This window comes from Caretta caretta, chromosome 8, assembly GCF_965140235.1.
Source record: "Caretta caretta isolate rCarCar2 chromosome 8, rCarCar1.hap1, whole genome shotgun sequence".
NCBI lineage: Eukaryota > Metazoa > Chordata > Testudines > Cheloniidae > Caretta > Caretta caretta.
Genome location: NC_134213.1, coordinates 78734543 through 78753197, shown reverse-complemented (window position 1 = coordinate 78753197; position 18655 = coordinate 78734543). Strand labels below are relative to the sequence as shown.

Here is an 18655-nt window from a genome sequence, read left to right as displayed (position 1 = left end):
CAGTTGACATTTTTCTATTTAGCAAAAGCTCAGATAGGTGAATCAAACGGTCAAAAGGGGGGAAACTGCTTCTGGACTAATACTAACAATTAGAACTTTCATTAGCAAAGGCGAAATGGAATTGCCATAGTTGGTACTACTACCACAGTGCCGTAACTGCTCAATAGATTAAGATCTAACGAGGAATGTTAATTCCTTCACAACTTCCAGTTAGTGACTTTCATTAAAACAGCCTCGGTTCTAACTTTTTCTTTAAAAGCTATTTGTTTAGCATTTGGTAATTCTTCAAAATGTTGGCCTAAATTCTTGTGCTTGTAGAAATTTGCATAACCACTTATAGGAATCACTGTTTAACAACCGTCTCTTCTCCTTTGCAGGAAATGCATTAATTAAATGTGGAGAAACACAAAAGCGAATTGGAACAGCAGATAGAGAACTAATTCAAACATCTGCTATAAACTTCCTCACTCCTCTAAGAAATTTTATAGAAGGAGATTATAAAACAATTACTGTAAGTTGACAAATGTATTTTAAACATTTGTAAATAGTTCTAAATATAAACATTTAAGTGAAGGGATAGATAAATCATGGAGTTTTCTTTAAACTTACAATAAGGAAAAAGCAGTTGAGACTTTTGTCTTAAGTAATGCATGTCATGGGGTTTTTTTTCTTGGGGGGGGGGGGTTGTCTGACTCAAGAAAATTTTCTTGAGTATCTGCCACTTTTAGTAAGTGTCTTATCTTAGATAGGAGTTAAAATAATAGTAATAAAAATCTGGATCTAATTATGCCTGTGCTGTCAGTTTTAGGAGGCTGCTTGTATGCAGTATGTTACAAATATAATCCACAGTAGTAAGTGAGTGATCTTTATGTAGTACAAGCCCACAACTTATTTCATGATCCTTTTTACCAACTGATTTTCCTAAACTTCCAGAAAGAACGCAAACTATTGCAAAATAAAAGACTAGATTTGGATGCAGCAAAAACCAGACTGAAGAAGGCAAAAGTTGCAGAAGCTAGAGCTGCAGTAAGTAGAATAATCTTTTCATTAAAAAACCAAGAAGTTCACCATAACTCTCCACATTTGGGTCTCAAACATAGACAATTCTGGCCCTATGCAAATTGTAATTATTTATGCTAGAAGCCAGACACTTTTTTTTATTTTTATATATATATATAAAATATTTTTTTGGTGCTTTGATTGTTAGAAGTGTGGGAGCATAAGTAGACTAGTTTGGAGCCTTCAGAAGGCTCAGCCTTGCCCTCTGCTAAATATTCTTGTCTTTTTCTTTGAAATGGCTTGTCACACATTTTACATAATTTCAGGGAACTTATCACATCTTTATACCTTTTTACATATTAACAGCTACAAGTCCTGTTACCTTAGGTATTAGCTTGCTAGGGCCAGTGTAGCAGATACACATTTTACCAAACATAAAAATCCCAGGAACAACCATTTCCAAAACGTTTAAGTGGCCTCATTCATCTTAGTTTTATCTCAAGTTATGTTGTGATTTGCTTACATGCATTATTATATTTTTGTTAGTTGGGGGAGGAAATTAATCTGCTGATTTATTCAGAGGAACAAATTACTTGCTGGTCATTACTACAGGACTAGTAATAGAAAAATACTTCTCTTGTAAACATTTATCTGTCAATGTTTCATTGGTGGTAGATCATGAGACTTCCTACTTCTTAGGGTATATCCACATTGCAAATTATGGTGTAATACCTGTATTAGCTTTAATTTAGCTAGCATGGACAACCATAGCGGTGAAGATGTGGTGCGCAGACCTTGGTGTAGGCTAGCAACCAGAATACATGCCCGCTCCCACTGGGCGGTGCACTTGAACTGGGGCAGCTAGCCTGCACTGAAGCGCATGACATCACATCTTCTGTGCGAAAGCTAGCGCAGGTATGCCTCCCTGCATTTTATAAAGTACACCTCAATTTGTGATGGAATTAAAGGTACATCTACATTCCCCTCTTGCTTGCCTATACTTCAATTCCAGATCCACTTTAGTGGCTGATAACTCAAACTAAGAACATTTTAATGCTTTTCTTCCTCTTGAACACTGGGTTTCAAGCTTCCAGAGTATACACAAAGGGGCCTCTAAAGTCTTACTGTGCAGTTGGTAGTGAATGGTCAGAGTAGAAGCCAGAAGATCAAGAGGGGGTGAAGAAGTGTAAGGGGATTGGTTCAGGTTACCATGGATCATTCTTTATTTATTTCTGAGGGATGTTTATCTGGCTTGATAGCTGTAGTGAATGTCTGAGTCAGTAGCGCACACTTTCATTGAGGGTTTTAGTGCTCGTCTTTGTGATAGCCTCAGGTCTTATTTCAAATGTTTTCCTCTGTTCTGTAAAAGAAAATGAAACACATGCAGATGGAGTAACATGTAACTTTAATCTCTTCATAAGTCATGCACCATTATGTTTAATAGCTAAATGAAGTAGCCCAGAGCAGTATTTAAGATGGCTGAATAAAACTACTTGAATTAAACCAGCAACTGTCTGGATTTCTAGGTATGCTTCACCACTTGCTTAGTTCAATCTTGCAGTGTTTTAACTATTCTGTGTTCTGTAACATGTTGTTCACCTATAGTAATAACAGTATAACCTGGTTTTGTCTCTATCTATGCCCTAAAGCAACTAAACACCTCTCAGCCCGAAGAAAATAACATTATGGTAAATGTCTCTTACATGCTCAACTTGCTGCATGTAAAATGGCTAAAGGTTTGTTGGCCTTCTGTGTTCATACATTCTTTTACAAAGTGTTTCCTCTTGCTATCCATCTCTAGTGGCCTTAATTGTCATATCAAATATTTGGAATGGAGAACAGAATCAATATTCCAATTTCTTAGAGTCCTTACTTTATATTTTTTTAAAAAAAAGGCGGGGGGGGAATTGCTAGATAAATGACTCATGGTTCTGTATTGTTAAATTGTCCTTGTCAGACTGTATCCAATAATCTAAAGTGTACAATACTATAGTCTTGTTTCCACAACTTTACTGATGTCAGAAAGCTTAATGTTCCAATTTGAAATTTTTTTACTATTGAAAAATTAAGTGCAATTGTGGGAAAACAACTGAAATGCATTATTTGACTTTCCCCATAGTTTTTTGTACAGGGCCGTTTCAGAGTAACTGCACCTCACACTACTTTATGGTGTCCTTGAGGGCACCCCAAACCAGTCAAAAGCATTACAGAGAACATGTCATCAAAATAGTGTCATAAACACAAATTAAATTTACCAGGGATTACCCATCATCCAGTGTGGTTCAGAGTTCTATCCACAGTCAGTGCAGGTTGACCTTTCATACTGTTTTCTGGGGGGAGAGGGATGTTTGCTCACCTCTTGAACCCAGTCCAAGCCAGTATATATAATTGTCTGTGTCGTATTTCTATGGATTTGCATTAATTACCTCCTAATGATTCCAGATTCACAGTAAACCCACCCAATGAACCAGGAACACAGATATATACACACATGCACATAGATATGTATTGATATAACAGTTTATGAGCAACCTATTTGCCCATAGCATCTGATTAGACTCCAGATGTTTGAATTATCATAATAAATAATCTCAACATCATAATCTTTGTAGTTTTCATGCTATCAGGGTCTCATCTCTATCACAGTTGGAATAAACTGTAAATCTAAATATTTTAGGGACTATTTCTTGTCTTTTGATATCAAACTAATTGTACAAACAATTGAAACTATGAATATTGCAATATGATCATTGGGCTAATTTAGAAATAACAATTGCAAGATACTTGTTGCAAATATTTGCAGATTCTTTCTCAGCCTGGAAAATATTTACACAGTTTTTAGACCACAGTGTTAGCATGCTAGTCAAAATTACTTCTGCAGAACATGCATAATATTCTGTGATGGTTCCTCATTCTGGTGGCGTTGTCCTCAGTCTGTACAGCATCTGGTACAATATGGCATTGATTTTCAGTGGGGCCTGTAATACAAATCAACACTGAAGTGTTAAAGGTTCCATTGCTGATGGACAGTGAATCGTTAAACCAAAAATATCTTACCTCTAGTTATAAAACTAATGAAGTCTTGGGTCATAATTGTATGTTTTAACCACAACTTTGACGGTGTTAGGATGGCTTTCCAAAAAACTTCTAATTTCAACATCATAAACTAGAGGAAAAGCTGCATTGTGAGGAAGACTCCTGTTGTAGCTGTATTAAGTTTCATATTAACTTATTATTGAGATGTCACAATAGAATTTTAATCAATTGTCCAATTTACTGAAATTGTCCAATTTATTGCAAATCCTTGTGGAGGCCGCAACCAATAATGGAATTAAGATGGCAAGAGAAATCGCTTGTCTCAATTTCACAGTTTTATATTAACATAGTTTTGTCTAGTAGGCTCTTGTGAAGGGTGAGCATATCTTTCAGTTGATCAATATTTCAACCTTAGCGAACCTTAAAGTATCCATAACTAAATTAAAAATCTTTAATTTATTTATAACTTGCAGTAAGTAATTTAGGTTGTTGTCTAGTTTGTATCCATCTTCCAAGTGGTTACATATTTTACATTTTAAGAGCTTCATGTTTTACGGACAAGTTCCCAATTTGGACAATTTTTGGATTTTCATCACTTCTGCTCTGTAGCGTATCCACTTAAGTTTATAATAGCTCTATAACCTCACATAATGTACGTAATATAGTGCTATAGGTATGCAGTTTAAACTGGAATTCTTTATTTTGTTTAAAGAATGCATTACATTTTCTTGACTGAACATAGTTCATAGCAAAGGCCTTCATATGGGTGCAATGAGTCACAGTTGTCCACTCTTTAAAAACTTTACATCTTCGTGGGGGGATGTGGGGGCAGAATTATTAAAGGACACACAAGTATGGCTTTACTGTGTTAAAACCACTCTCTGCTGTTCTAAATGTCTGTCTGTCTTAACTCTTAATGCTGACAAGATTTGGGCAGAGGAAGTGACAAAAGTAAGTAAACGGTTCAGAAACTGCAGCATTATGAAACAATTACTTGTTTGGTACAGTGTAATAAAGAGTGTTTGGTGTTCTTGTAGTTAATATACTGCTGGCAGTCATTCTGCTGTATTGCATTAACTATTTAGCCTCTTGTAGAGACTTTCAGATACCAGTAGTGAAGTGAGGTACATCGTCAGAGTAGTGCTTAGAATAAACTTGGAATTTGAAGAAATACTGTTTCTAAGTAACCATTGCCATCATGTGACATTCTTGTGGCAAGATATAATATGATAAGACTGTAAGCCTGCAAGTAACAAGACAGTAGGGCTTCTCTTACAAAAGTTAATTTCTTAGGATAGTATCTTATTGCAAACTCATCACAGTAACAAGTTGCATTGTAGATTTTTTTTCTGAAGGATTTTGTGAAACAATTAAAAGACAGACGTTCAACTGTCGGCCTCCTAGTACTCAAATGGGGAACTGATACTGCTGAAGTAGTAAGCTCATCTGAAGGAGAGTGAAAAAAGGAGCAGCACTCATTGCCCGCAAATGTAATGGAATGCAGGACAAAACCATAGGTTGACAAGATGATACTTTGAGACGTCACTTGACTTACCAGAGGCTTGTGTCTGCCTTCTGTTGGATTTTAGCACACACGCAGTGCTATCATAAACACTATTAAACTGGTTCCCCTTTCTTTTCGTATGGCAAAACTAAGAAGCAAAGTCTTAAGAAGTCAGAGCTGGGAGTAGAACATCAGAGCTTGTTGCCAAATCATGCTGTTCCATACTATTGAGCTACCATTCTGTGACAGGAGCTACAAGCAGCTCTCTGGGGGATGCTGGAGAATAGTCATAGTGCAGTTGGCAGCAGCCTGAATGGCATTCCATCACCCAACTAGCAGAGAAGTGGTCTACTCTAGAGAGCTGTCTTGCATCCCAAAAGCCAATTCTGGGGGACTGAGTTATGTGTATCTAAGGAAAAATCCAGTGGCAACTGTTCAACGCTAGCTATTGGCTTATTTGTTTTCAAATCTTAACAGAGAGAGGCTAGAAACTCTGAATGCCTTATTAGGTTTATAAAGTACCTATCTATTGCTGTAAGTGCTGTCGGGTTTAAAAAATGAAAAAGTAATAAAACCAGAGACCACCCAGTCCAATCCTCCAACCCATAGCTCATGCCTCCTTCCGAAGGCCCAGTAACTGATCTAAATGCATTTAGGTTGATCTGTCTTCCCCTTTATTGAAAGCCTGGGGATGGAGGGGAGTCTGATTCATAAACTAATCTCTGAATCAAACCGTAACTTCTGTTTTGAAATAGCTTATCATTAGAAATAGATCTCCAGTGTTGCTTTTAAGACTCTAGATGATGGAGAATCACTTAACCACGAGAACAACTAATCTTATGGATATAGTTGCCTTTAAAAAAAAAAATAAAATAAAATTTGTGATTTATTTCAAGTTTGCATTGGTCTCGCTTCAGTTTCTAACCATTGGATCTAGTTATGCCTGCTTCTACTAGCTTAGTCTGTCAAACCTTTCCCATTTAGGTAGGCATGTGTAGATGGTGATTGTCACCCTTAACTTTCTCTAGAGTGAACTTAAATAGACTGAACTTCTTTGGTCTCTTACTACAAGGCATGATTTCCAGACCTTGAATTAGTCTTGTAGCTCTTTTGCGTCCTTTGCAATTAACCTTCTTTTTTGAAGTGTGGCCTGCACTGGACGCACTGTACTCCGAATCAACTGGTTATCTATAATAAGCTTTTCAGCCTAGAAGGCTTACAAATCCATGGTCTGAACTGAGGTGGAGAGCAGGTATCACATCAAGGGCTCTTCATGGCAAGACAGCGCCAGTCGCCTGCTACTTCCTATTCAAACAGGAGGTTTCACTGACTCTGGTTGCAGTTCTACACTGAGGGACAGGGTAGCCTAGATTTACATTTCAAGGCTCTTTCCTTTACCCTTCTCAAAAACAGGGGTGATAAGGTTACAAGTTGCGTGAACTCAGAATGTCAGTTGTGCATGTATACAAGTTTTACCCCAGGGATATAAATGGTATGCCATAATGCTACACTTGAATCAGCAGCAGTGAAAAAGGGGATGAGGCAATGCGTGGGAAGATCAGGAAACTAGAGATCTTGGAGCATGCCATCGCAACCGCCAATTCAAGGAACTCTCTGCATATAGCAAGTAAGCTTGACTTTAAAGCAGTAGCGCTTCCAAAGGCCCTTCTGTCTGGTGAACTAATTCAGTGTGCACCTGTTTAACACACAGTTGTATAACTTCTTATTTTGTCTCTTATCAACTTGGTATGGGAAGGAATCTGCTTTATTTTCTCTGCTATCGTTAAAGTAGATACTTTAATGAAACACTGCAGAGGGCAAATTATCAGCCTTGCTACAGCTTCATATCTGCATGTGTTTAAAAACAATCACCTGAAATTTACTGCAAGTTGAAGTACCAAAAAATAACTTGTAATAACTCAAGACAGTTAACTAGTTTTCCCATCCAGTGGGAAGCTATGTGTAGAGTGCAAAAGCAGGAAATGGAACTCTTCCCTTTTTTCGTCTTTCAATCTTCCCGCCTCTCCCCTGCAAAAAAAAAAAAAACCAAAACACAAACACCAAAGCAAAACACACACAAACCCTCCTATTTTCCTTCCTGTTCTTACCCAGCTCTTTCCGAATGGCAGGCCATGAGTTCATTGTGCTGGTGAAGTCCTGACTTCTGAAGCAATAAGCGTCAACACTTCAGGCATAAGAATTTATAGTAAATGTCTCTGCCATTTTCTCTGAAAGTAAAACTGCTTGTTTTGGGGGGAGAGGGAGGAGTAAGCTAGCTTGTCCTGAAAGACTTCTGACAGAACAAGTTCTAGTGGACCCATGCTGTCCATTTGGTACACTCTGCACAAAGTTTGGAAAGTTAATATGAATTCGCTTGTGTGCTAAATATCACTGTATACTTCATTCTCCACAGCTTTTTCATTGTCTTTCAAGCAATTTCAAAAGTGGCTGTAAAAACTTAACCCAGAAACATTTTAGTTCCATAATTCTTCTGTGCATATTCCTTTGAATGAATCACTTTTGTGTTCCCATGGAACTATCCATAGTAGAATAAGCAGAAATATAGACTTCGGTAAAAAGTCCTGTGCAATTTGGGTGGTATTGGTTGCTCAGAACAGCATGGAATTCAGAATGACTTGCTCTTGTGTTTAAATGAGGCCCTCTATTGTTACTAGATCATTTTAGACTTGTTCTAAAATTGCTAATAATTGTAGGCTAATTGGCAGCATGAGAGCAATCCAGGAATGTGAAAGATTTGTAAAAATAAATATTAATGTTATATATGAAGTCTTAAAGATGTTCTGCTGTTGGTGACCTAATTCATTTTCTAGTCTAGCAGAGAGGTTAAAACATCAGACTGTGGGACTAAATCTAAATTTCATTTTCTCCTTCAAGATCTTAATTTTGAGGCACCCATAGATCTGGATAGGTAGATCAAACATAAAGCTTGGTGACTAATAAAATATTCTGTTAAAATTTTGCCAAAAAGTCTCATATTTGCAACTATTTGAAAACACTAAGTAGCTGTAATCTATTTAGTATTGTAGAGCGTGAAAGCAAAATTGGGCCCTAATCCTGCAAACACCTAAACATGTGCTTTACTGCATGCATATGAATGGTCCCATTGAAGTCCATGGAACCACTTAGATGCATAAAGTTAAGCACCTGTCTGTGTTTATAGGGTCATGGCCTTCCCATAGAAACTGTAATCAGTGTTTTAAGCTGTGCTGTACAAACTTCTAATAAGTTTATACTCTTCAGTCTGAACAGGAAGTACGAATGACTCAGAGTGAATTTGACCGTCAAGCAGAGATTACCAGACTGCTGCTGGAAGGCATCAGCAGTACACATGTGAGTATCTAAAATGAAGAAAATGAATAAAATTGAGACCCTCTAAAATAACTACAGGAAGTTGCTTGGAAAAACTTTTAAAATGCTAATTTTCCTTAACACCTTAAAATGTGTTGCACAATACATACCCATTTGAATCTCAACTTCTAAGCTGTAGTTACTGTCCAGCTAACTTAACTCTGGTCTCCCCAGGGCCCTAGGTGCCCAAAGGCTGCTGTGATCCCCACCACCACCAGACCCACCCTGTGTTGAGGCTACACATTACAAAATTACTGTATATTACAGTAACTCTTTAATTGGGCAGAGAATTAAGAATGGTGGGCATCATACAAGTATCCTATCTCTCAGGCCTGAAAATGTTGTTTCTAGAGCACTAACATCCCAATTATCTTGTGAGTCTGGGTCCTGAATTTGTGTCGTCCCCCGTCCCCTCCCCAGTTCAGGGTTGCCACTGATGCTAAGCTACCAAGCCAGCCTTTTTAATGTAGGTATAGTATTCTTCATATGCACTAAAAATTTGAAACCTTCATTATATTATAGGCACATCATCTTCGCTGTCTGAATGATTTTGTTGAAGCTCAGATGACCTATTATGCACAATGTTACCAATATATGTTGGACCTCCAGAAACAACTTGGAAGGTAACAAAACTGCAAAAGCTTTGTTATAGTTACAGCTTTGTGTAAGGACTTGTTTAGAGGTAGGAAAACTTGCACTGTTGTAACTACATTAATGTAGTGATAGTGCTGCAAACCTCTAATGCAGATGTGCTGCACTGGTGCAAAACAGGGTTTGTACCAGTGTAACGAAGGTGATGATGATGTTGTTGTTGCACCAGTGGAGCAAAAATCCCAAACCTGTAGATAGAGCCAATGCTGTGAAGCATAAAGCGAGACGGAGACTTTGCGGAGTCTATAATTAACGTGATCACTTCTGGTAGAGATCTAGAGGATTCCTAGCAGTATACTGCTAATTATTCTACTGTGTTGGTGGTGATTCATGCTAGCAAACAGCTGTCAAGAAGTGTTGACATGCAAGACCTTAAGATGATTTGAGAACAGGGGTGTTCTCCAAAGTTAGAGCAGATTACCAGTAAAGCAATATACTATGGGGAGAAATATATTTCATAATACGAGAAGCTTGGTGGGGAAATTAATAGTAGCAACTGAGTAGGTAGACTACTTGCCTAGAGTCTGGATAGCTTAAGCTTTTTTTAAAAAGCAAGTGGAAGAAACCATCTATTGCCTAAAAGACTCTTTAATTTGATATGCTCTGTATTCTAAAATACTAAAATGCTTTAAAGAATCGTACTGTATGCTGATAGATTCTATACATTCCCTACAGCTCCCTCTTTCAAACCCTTTGTCCCAATCAGAATTTTTCTGAAACTATGGTGTATGCCAGACCCCTTTATTAAATGGAGAGCAAGCTTTCTGGAATCGGTGTCCATGTGGAGGTTTATAATTATTCGGGAATAGCTATTTTGGAGTATTTCAAGGTGTAGACAAGCCCTATTTGGATAATTTCTATTAACAACCACTTCTTTACTAGAAGAAAAGATTCTCTTTTGCAGCCACTTGTAAATTGCAAGCTGCTTTATCTAGAACTCTTAGCATACCTGCTGAAACACATTCTAACGTGCCCAGTGGCTGGAAATTTTTTTTTTTTTTGGGATGGTGGTGGTAACTGAATTTTACCATTTTACCATTGACTTGCCTTATCAAAACAAACCTAGAAATAACTGGCATTTGAAACTAGTATCTTTTAAAATTTGAAGCAGTGTTATAATTTGCACTAACTCATTTATAAGTTTTGTTATGTTGTTGGATTCTAAATGCATATGTTGTATGGGGGCTTCTAAATCAACAAGCCCAAAACATACATACAGTAGAATCTTAAAGTTACAAACTGTCTAGTCAACCACACATCTCATTTGGAACTGGAAGTACGCAATCAGGCAGCAGCAGCAGAGACCAAAAAAAGCAAATACACTACAGTACTATTAAATGTAAACTTTAAAAAAAAAAAAAAAAAAAAAAAAGAACGTTAAAGATTTGACAAGGTAAGGAAACTTTCTGTTCTTGTTTCGTTTAAATTAAGATGGTTAAAAGCAGAATTTTTCTTCTGCATAGTAAAGTTTTCAAACTGTATTAAGTCAATTTACAGTTGTAAACTTTTGAAAGAACCATAATGTTTTGTTCAGTTACGAACAACCTACATTCCCGAGGTATTCATAACTCTGAGGCTCTACTATATGAGGCGTTCTATTTCTCTGTATAGATAAGGAATGCATAAGCTTTGCCTTAATGAGAGGGAGAGTGTAGTAGCTATAGCAGGAAAAACTTCGGGGTCTTTTCTTGACTTATCACTACCTTGTCACTTAAGCCCTTTGCCTCATTTCTTCCACTTATAAAGTGCTAGTTATGAACAAGTTAAGAGGTATAATATCTGTAAAACACATTGAGAGCCTCCATGAAAGATGGTACACTAGTATAAATTAAGTAACTTGTATACAACACATACTGCAGAATCAAAAGTTGAAGAGAAGCTACATGAGATTAAGGGCATGGATTTCTCGATATCTTAAATTGTTATGATAAGTCAAATGAAGTGTTTTTGGAAGACTGTTCTGAGTATCAGCAAATGACAAGAGTACAGACTTCAAGAACTAGGTTGATAATCTATAGAAAGCAAATAGGACTTGCTTTAAACATAGTAGTTTTAACCTAAAGAAGATTGTTCCTCTTAACTAATTTCTTTGCCTAGGCATGTAAAAGTGCTTTTATTTTTAGCATGTTTTTACAAACTGCCTATGTTCTTGGAACTATGTCAGTGTGGTCTTGAAACTTGGCCTTAACTCTATCTCCATAATCCTGCCGATGCTCAGTCTATGGCTGAAAAGTCTCGCAAACTGCCCTATGAAACTTGCATCTGCTACTCTTGTGGGGATTTTGCAGAAAACGGCAGGGAAGCAAAGGGAAGCCGCCGGGAACGGACTACCATGGGTACAGTTTTTGGGGGCTGAACGCTGCTTCCTGGATCCCAGTGCTAGTTATGCTCCCCTTCTATGTGCTAGGAGCCTTCCTGTTTTTTGTGCAACAATGAATGCCTACGGTGGGGCTGGGTAAGAGGAGGGTGGGGGAAATGAGGGAAGGGGGTGAGGTGAAGAAGCAGTGGGGAAGGAAGAGAGGATGGAATAGGGCAAGGGGAGAGGAATGTGGGAGTGAGGGGGAAGGAGCTGGAGAAGACAAGGGGATAGGGGAAGCAGGAGCTCAGCAGCAGCTGGGGCTCCCCTGTTAAGCAGGCCCATTGAACATTCACCCTGAGAAGCCCTACCCCCAGACCCTTCTGACGAGCCCCCTACACCTGGACCCCCACCCCACTGAACCACAACTAGCTGCACCTGGACATCAAGCCCCACTCCACTGAGCCCCCCACACTCAGACCCACTCCTGTAGAGCCCCTTTTCCCTACACCCAAACCCCCCTGCTGATCCCCAGCTGTCTTCACCTGGATCCCCTGCAGAGTCCCCTTGCTCCTTCACCTGGAACCTTCCTCCCCTCCCCCACCCATGAGCCCCTGTACATCCAGATCTCCCACTGAGCCGCCTGCACCCAGATTGCCCCGCACAGAAACTCTCACCACACACCTGGATCCCTCCGCCTGATGTCCTCCAGACTTAGATCCTGTTGGGCTAAGCCTGTCCACCCACACCTGGTGCAGAGGGGCAGGGCCCTGGGGTGTTTCTGAGGCAGGCCCAGCCCTTGCACTGCGTCAGGATCAGGTGCAGCTGTACTGCCAAGTCCCAGTACCAGGGAAGGTGGGGGCTTCAGGGTGATATCCCACCTCAGTGCAGCCAATGGCCTGTGCTCCTCATGCTGGAGCCACATTTATTTATTGACAAATAAAATTTGAAGGATTTTAAATTTTTTTTGGCGCAGAACTACCACAGGAGTAATCTACATGACTTAAAACTATAGTGGTGGTTAAACCAATTCCTGTCCTTCCTGCTATATATCTTGGATAAGGAAGTCTCCATTGTACTAGTCATGGAGCGTGACAGGACAGTTTCTTGAGCTGCACTTTTCACACTGGATAGGGCCGTACATTTCTAAATAGATGAGGCATAGCTGGAGGATCTGTAGACCACTGGGCTTGTGTACTAGCTGAGTGACCACTGGAGTGCTGTCAGATACAGGCAACAGCCAGACTTTCTGCAGAAGCAGGCTGCCAAGCAAGAAGGGCAGATGCCCTAGCTTATTTTCTATCTTGATTGAGGAGATGAAATTATGTTCTTGTTTGGGTATGTAGTTACTCTGGGGTTTGCAGCCAGTAAATGCAAGTTCCAGCTTGCTCATGGTAAGACCCCAGCTCTTAATTTTACTTGAAATCCCATTAATGCTATTCTGTTGTGAAATAAAGTAGGCAGGGTAGGGTGAAGTCTCTTCCCCACATCGGGAGAGTGAAAGGGGTAGCACCAGTGGGGTTTCCAGCCTGTGTAGGAGGACTGATTGGTGGGGGGACTGGGGATCTGCAGCAAGATGTCTGAGCAAGAGTGGCTGGAACACTTTGTACATAGACTGTATGGGAAGGTGTGGGGCAGAGTGAAAGTGGGGTTTGCACAACAATGGCTTCCTGTGGGGGGGGTGCGGGGGTTGTGTATGTGTGTGTTTTTAATGGGCAATATATTCTCTTGTCAGAGGAATTGCCCGAGTTGTAAGTATTCCTGTTCATGTCCAATAGCTGGATGTTTTGTTTGTGAAACTGATAAAACCTATCATTTATGAATAATGCTTAGTAGCTAGCTGTATCAGCTATAATGGTTCTGCTTGTGAAATCCATGAATCAAAGGTGATTCCCATTTGGGGTGTTGACAGATACAACTGGCATGAAGAGAACTACACTTCAGACTTCAAGGAAGTAATAAGCTCTCACAATGTGTAGTGCTGGTTAGACAGTTGGTAGGAAAGGTCACAGGGTCATATAGTTGAAACTCTTACTATAGTGATGAAGACTTGCTTGCATGTGTGTTGAAATAATTCAGTCAGTGGTCATCTTGTTTCTCCACAGCTTTCCATCTACCTTCCTCTCTAACAATAATCAGTCTTCCTCGACCCCAGCACCAAGTGTTTCTGCTTCCTCAGTCTTGGCTTCTGGCTCTGCTTCATTGCCTTCAGTAAGCAATTCCGTAAATACTTCAGGCTTCAGTGAACTGAAAGCATCAAGTGGCAGCAGGAAAGCCAGAGTTCTCTATGATTATGATGCTGCAAACAGCAGTGAACTATCCCTTCTTGCAGATGAGGTAAGAGGTTTTTTTTCTAAATAGCATAGTAATTTAAAACCAGTATACTCATGACTAACAAGTTTAAATGTCTTAAATACTATTTTAGGTAAATGATGTATTCAACATAGAAATAGTGACATAAGTATTTGGAGTGGAAGCTATAAACCTCTCCGTGTAACCTAATGCAGTAGCTTTCAACCTTTCTAGACTACTGTACCCTTTCAGGAGTCTGATTTGTCTTGCATACCCCAGGTTTCACTTCACTTAAAATCTACTTGCTTACAAAATCCGACACAAAAATACAAAAGTGTCACAGCACACTATTACTGAAAAATTGCTTATGGTCTCATTTTTACCATATAATTATAAAATAAATCAATTGGAATATAAATATTGTACTTTCATTTCAGTGTATAGTATATAGAGCAGTATAAACAAGTCATTGTGTGTATGAAATTTTAGTTTGTACTGACTTAGCTGTTGCTTTTTCTGTAGCCTGTAGTAAAACTAGGCAAACATCTAGTTGGGTTGATGTATCCCCTGGAAGACCTCTGTGTACCCCTAGGGGTATACGTACCCTTGGTTGAGACCCACTGATCTAATGTATCAGAATTTCACTGTCACTGAAGTGCCCGGTACTTGCATATCCAAATATCATAAAATGGGGATAACTTCTGTGAGGCAGGCACAGTAGGTGTTATCTTATGAGTTAAGCAGTTGGGGTTCAATTCTGCCATCCCTTTTCATGTTATATAGTACCTCCCTCCATTAGTACCCATTGGTGTTACCATTGTAATGACTGAGTCATTAAATTCTGCTTAGGTTACACGCAAGGATGAGTGCACAAGCACAAAAACTTGATTTCAACAGAGAACCTGGAAAGAAATGGCACTATTAGGCTTTTATTTGACAATAAAATCTATTAGAAAGTGCTAATTAGCATTATAGGCTGGGATATTAATGCAGCAGGGCACAGATTATCCAACAACTTCTTGGGAATGCATTGGAGACTTTTTATTACAGAAGGTGGAGAATGGAACTAGGTCAGAGGCTATTATGGGTTCGATTCTGACAAACGGGGAGTAATTAATTGAGAATCTGAAGGTGGAAGACAACTTGGGTGAAAGTGATCATGAAATGATAGTTCATGATTCTAGGGAATGGTAAGAGGGGAAAACAGCAGAATAAAGACAATGGACTTCAAGATGGCAAACTCAGAGAATTGGTAGGTAAAATCCAAAAGGAAACAAGTCTATGTGGGGAGGCAGTTTGAGAGTTGGCAGCTTTTTAAAAAGACATTATTAACTGCATGAGAGCAAGCAATATCAATGTGTAGGTAAGATAGGAAGTATGGTAAGAGGCCATCCTGGCTTAACCAATTAATCTTCAATGACCTGGAACTCGAAAAGAGCCATATAAATAGTGGAAACTTACAAAGGATGAATACAAAAAAAAACCCACAAGCATGTAGGGACAAAGTTAGAAAAGCTAAGGAACAAAATGAGATTAAACTAGGTAGGTATATAAAGGATAACAAAAAAGCATTTTACAAATACATGTGAAGCAAGAGGAAGATGAGGGACAAGGTAGGCCCATTACTCAATGAGGAGGGGAAAGACAATAACAGAAAACTCAGCAATGGCTGAAGTACTAAATGCCTTTTTTTGTTGTTTTTTCACCAAAAAAGTTAGTAGTCATCAGACAAACATAAAGACCATCAATGTAAATGGAATAGGATCTCAGGTTAAATAGGAAATGAACAAGGTAAGAATTACTTAGGTCTGGTCTACAGTATGGACCTATATCAGTGAAAAATCCACACCCCAGAGCAATGTAGTTATACTGATGTAACCTCCCATGTAGACAGTGCAATATCGGCAGGCGAGCTTCTCCTCTTGGGGAAGTGGACTAACTATGCTGACGGGAGAGCTCTCTCCCGTTGGCTTAGTGACTTCGTTCAAGCACTAGAGCTGTGTTGATGAAGCTGCACCGATGCAGCGTTTTAAGTGTAGACATGCCTTTAGACAAGTTAGAAGTCTTCAAGTCAGCAGGGACTGATGAAATACATCCTAGGATACTTAAGGAGCTAGCAGAAGAGATCTCTGAGCCATTAGCTATTATCTTCGAGAACTTGTAAAGGATGGGAGAGAGTCAGAGGACTGGATAAGGGCAAATAAAATACCTATGTATTAAAAGGGGAATAAGGACAACCCAGGGAATTACAGACCAGTGAGTTTAACTTCACTACACAGAAAGATAATGGAGCAAATAAACAATTTGTAAGCACCTATAATAAAATGGATTTGTCAAGAACAAATCATGCAAATCAACCTAATATCCTCCTTTGACAGTGTAATAAGACTTGTGGATAGGGGGAGGTAGCAGATGTCATCTACTTTAGTAAAGCTTTTGATACTGTCTCATAGTCCTCTCATAAGCTAGAGAAATATAGCCTACATGAACCTACTATAACAGGGATGGGCAAACTTTTTGGCCCGAGGGCCACATCTGGGTGGAGGAAATTTTATGTAGGGCCATGAATATAGCGTTGGGGTTGGGGTGTGGAAGGGAGTGCGGCATGCAGGAGGGGGCTCACGCAGGGGGTTGGTGTGCAGGTTCCGGCCCAGCTCCTCTTACCTAAGGCAGGCTGCCTGCCTGCCCTGGCCCCGCGCCGTTCCCAGAAGTGGCCAGCATATCCGGCAATGGCTCCTAGGGTGGGGTAGGGCAGGTGGCTCCGCTGCATGCTGCCCTCACCTGTGGGCACCACCCCTGAAGCTCCCATTGGCCGGGGTTTCCTGCGCTCCCCTTCCCTAGAGGCCGCAGGGATGTGGTGCCGGCCGCTTCTGGGAGCGGCGCGGGGCCAGGGCAGGCAGGGAGCCTGCCTTAGCCCTGTTGCACCGCAGGGCTGGCAATCCCGTGGGCCAGATTGAAAGTCCTGATGGGCCAGATCCAGCCGCGGGCCATAGTTTGCCCTCCCCTGTGCTATAAGTAGGTACACAACTGGCTGGAAAACCATACTCAGAGTAGTTATCAATGGCTCACAGTCGAGCTCGAAGGGCATATCGAGAGGGGTCCTTCAGGGATCTGTTCTGGGTCCAGTTCTGTTGAATATCTTCATAAATTATTTGGATAATGCCATAGAGAGCACACTTATAAATTGAAAGCTGAGCAGGGTTGCAAGCGCCTTGGATAACCAGATTAGAATTCAAAATGATCTGGACAAACTGGAGAAATGGTCTGAATTAAATAGGATGAAATTCAGTAAGGACTAATTCAAAGTACTACACTTAGGAAGGAATAAGCAGTTGCACAAATACAAAATGGGAAATGACTGCCTAGAAAGGAGGAATGCAGAAAAGGTTCTGGAGGTTTTCATGGATCACAAACTAAACATGGGTTAACAAAGTAACACTGTTGCAAAAAGAGCAAACATCGTTCTGGGATATATTAGCAGAAGTGTTGTTAGCGTGCATGATAAATAATTCTACCACTCTGCTTACCACTGATAAGGCCTCAACTGGAGTATTGTCCAGTTTCTGGTGCCACATTTATGGGAGGATATGGACAAACTGAAGAAAGTTCAGACAATAACAAAAATGATTAAAGGTTTAGAAAACATGACCTGTGAGGAAAGATTGAAAAATAAATTGGGTTTGTTTAGTCTGGAAAAGAGAAGACAGATGGAACATAAGTTTTCAAGTGCATATAGGTTGTTTTTTATTGTCAGGAATATTTATTCTAGGTCAAATGTTAATGGTGTATTTTTGTTTTTAGGTGATCACAGTGTACAGTGTCCCTGGTATGGATTCAGACTGGCTGATGGGTGAAAGGGGGAATCAGAAGGGCAAAGTGCCTATTACTTACTTAGAACTGCTAAACTAAATGGCTGGCTTGAATAAAGACTGCCAGTTACGGTGACACCATATTTATATACAATTAACTTTATATAAAGCAGGTTTAAGTGTCTTCCATGATATTGTCTTAAGGGATAAGAATACCAGTCATCAGAAACTGGCTCTTCTGCCAGTATTGTTGCATGGTAAATACTCTGTTCAGACTTAATTTGTGTTTAAAGCTTTTATTTCATGTGCCAAGAATGTTTCCTACAGAATTGTTTCTACTGAAGTTTTCACTAATACCAAGCTTCTACTTTTGAGTAATCTAGACTGAAAGCAGGAGGCACTGTTTTCTACTGAATTTTTCATTAATGGCAAGCTGCTTTCCTCACATAAAATAAATTTATTGTGAATTGATATCGGTCTGACTCCAGTTATTTGCTCAGCATAGTGAATAGCCAAAAACCAGGTGTTAACACTTTAAAAATGAAACTATATTTGTCTCTAGTTCTCCAACATGGCATATTGAATAGGAACTTGTTGACATTTGTGGTTAACAATTAATGATAAAATTAAAATAAATTTTAAAATAAATTGAGTTCCTAGTTGAAAAGCCAAGGTTTTATTTTTATTTTTTATTTATTT

At 39.5% G+C, this 18655-nt stretch overlaps 1 protein-coding gene across 4 annotated transcripts in view; it reads left to right on the top strand.

Moving 5' to 3' along the window:
• SH3GLB1 (SH3 domain containing GRB2 like, endophilin B1) overlaps nt 1-18427 on the top strand; it is a 34067-nt gene extending 15640 nt beyond the window's left edge. The window contains exons 4-11 of one of the 4 annotated variants that reach the window (XM_048861385.2): nt 378-511; nt 934-1026; nt 2649-2735; nt 4963-4986; nt 8801-8890; nt 9431-9531; nt 13961-14192; nt 17949-18427. In XM_048861385.2, coding sequence (XP_048717342.1) covers nt 378-511; nt 934-1026; nt 2649-2735; nt 4963-4986; nt 8801-8890; nt 9431-9531; nt 13961-14192; nt 17949-18056 — 869 coding nt within the window. In that variant the 3' untranslated portion in view covers nt 18057-18427. The remainder of the gene's footprint in view (nt 1-377; nt 512-933; nt 1027-2648; nt 2736-4962; nt 4987-8800; nt 8891-9430; nt 9532-13960; nt 14193-17948) is intronic. The other 3 variants (XM_048861386.2, XM_048861387.2, XM_048861388.2) reach the window with 3 other exon arrangements.
• Nucleotides 18428-18655: the final 228 nt, after the last annotated feature.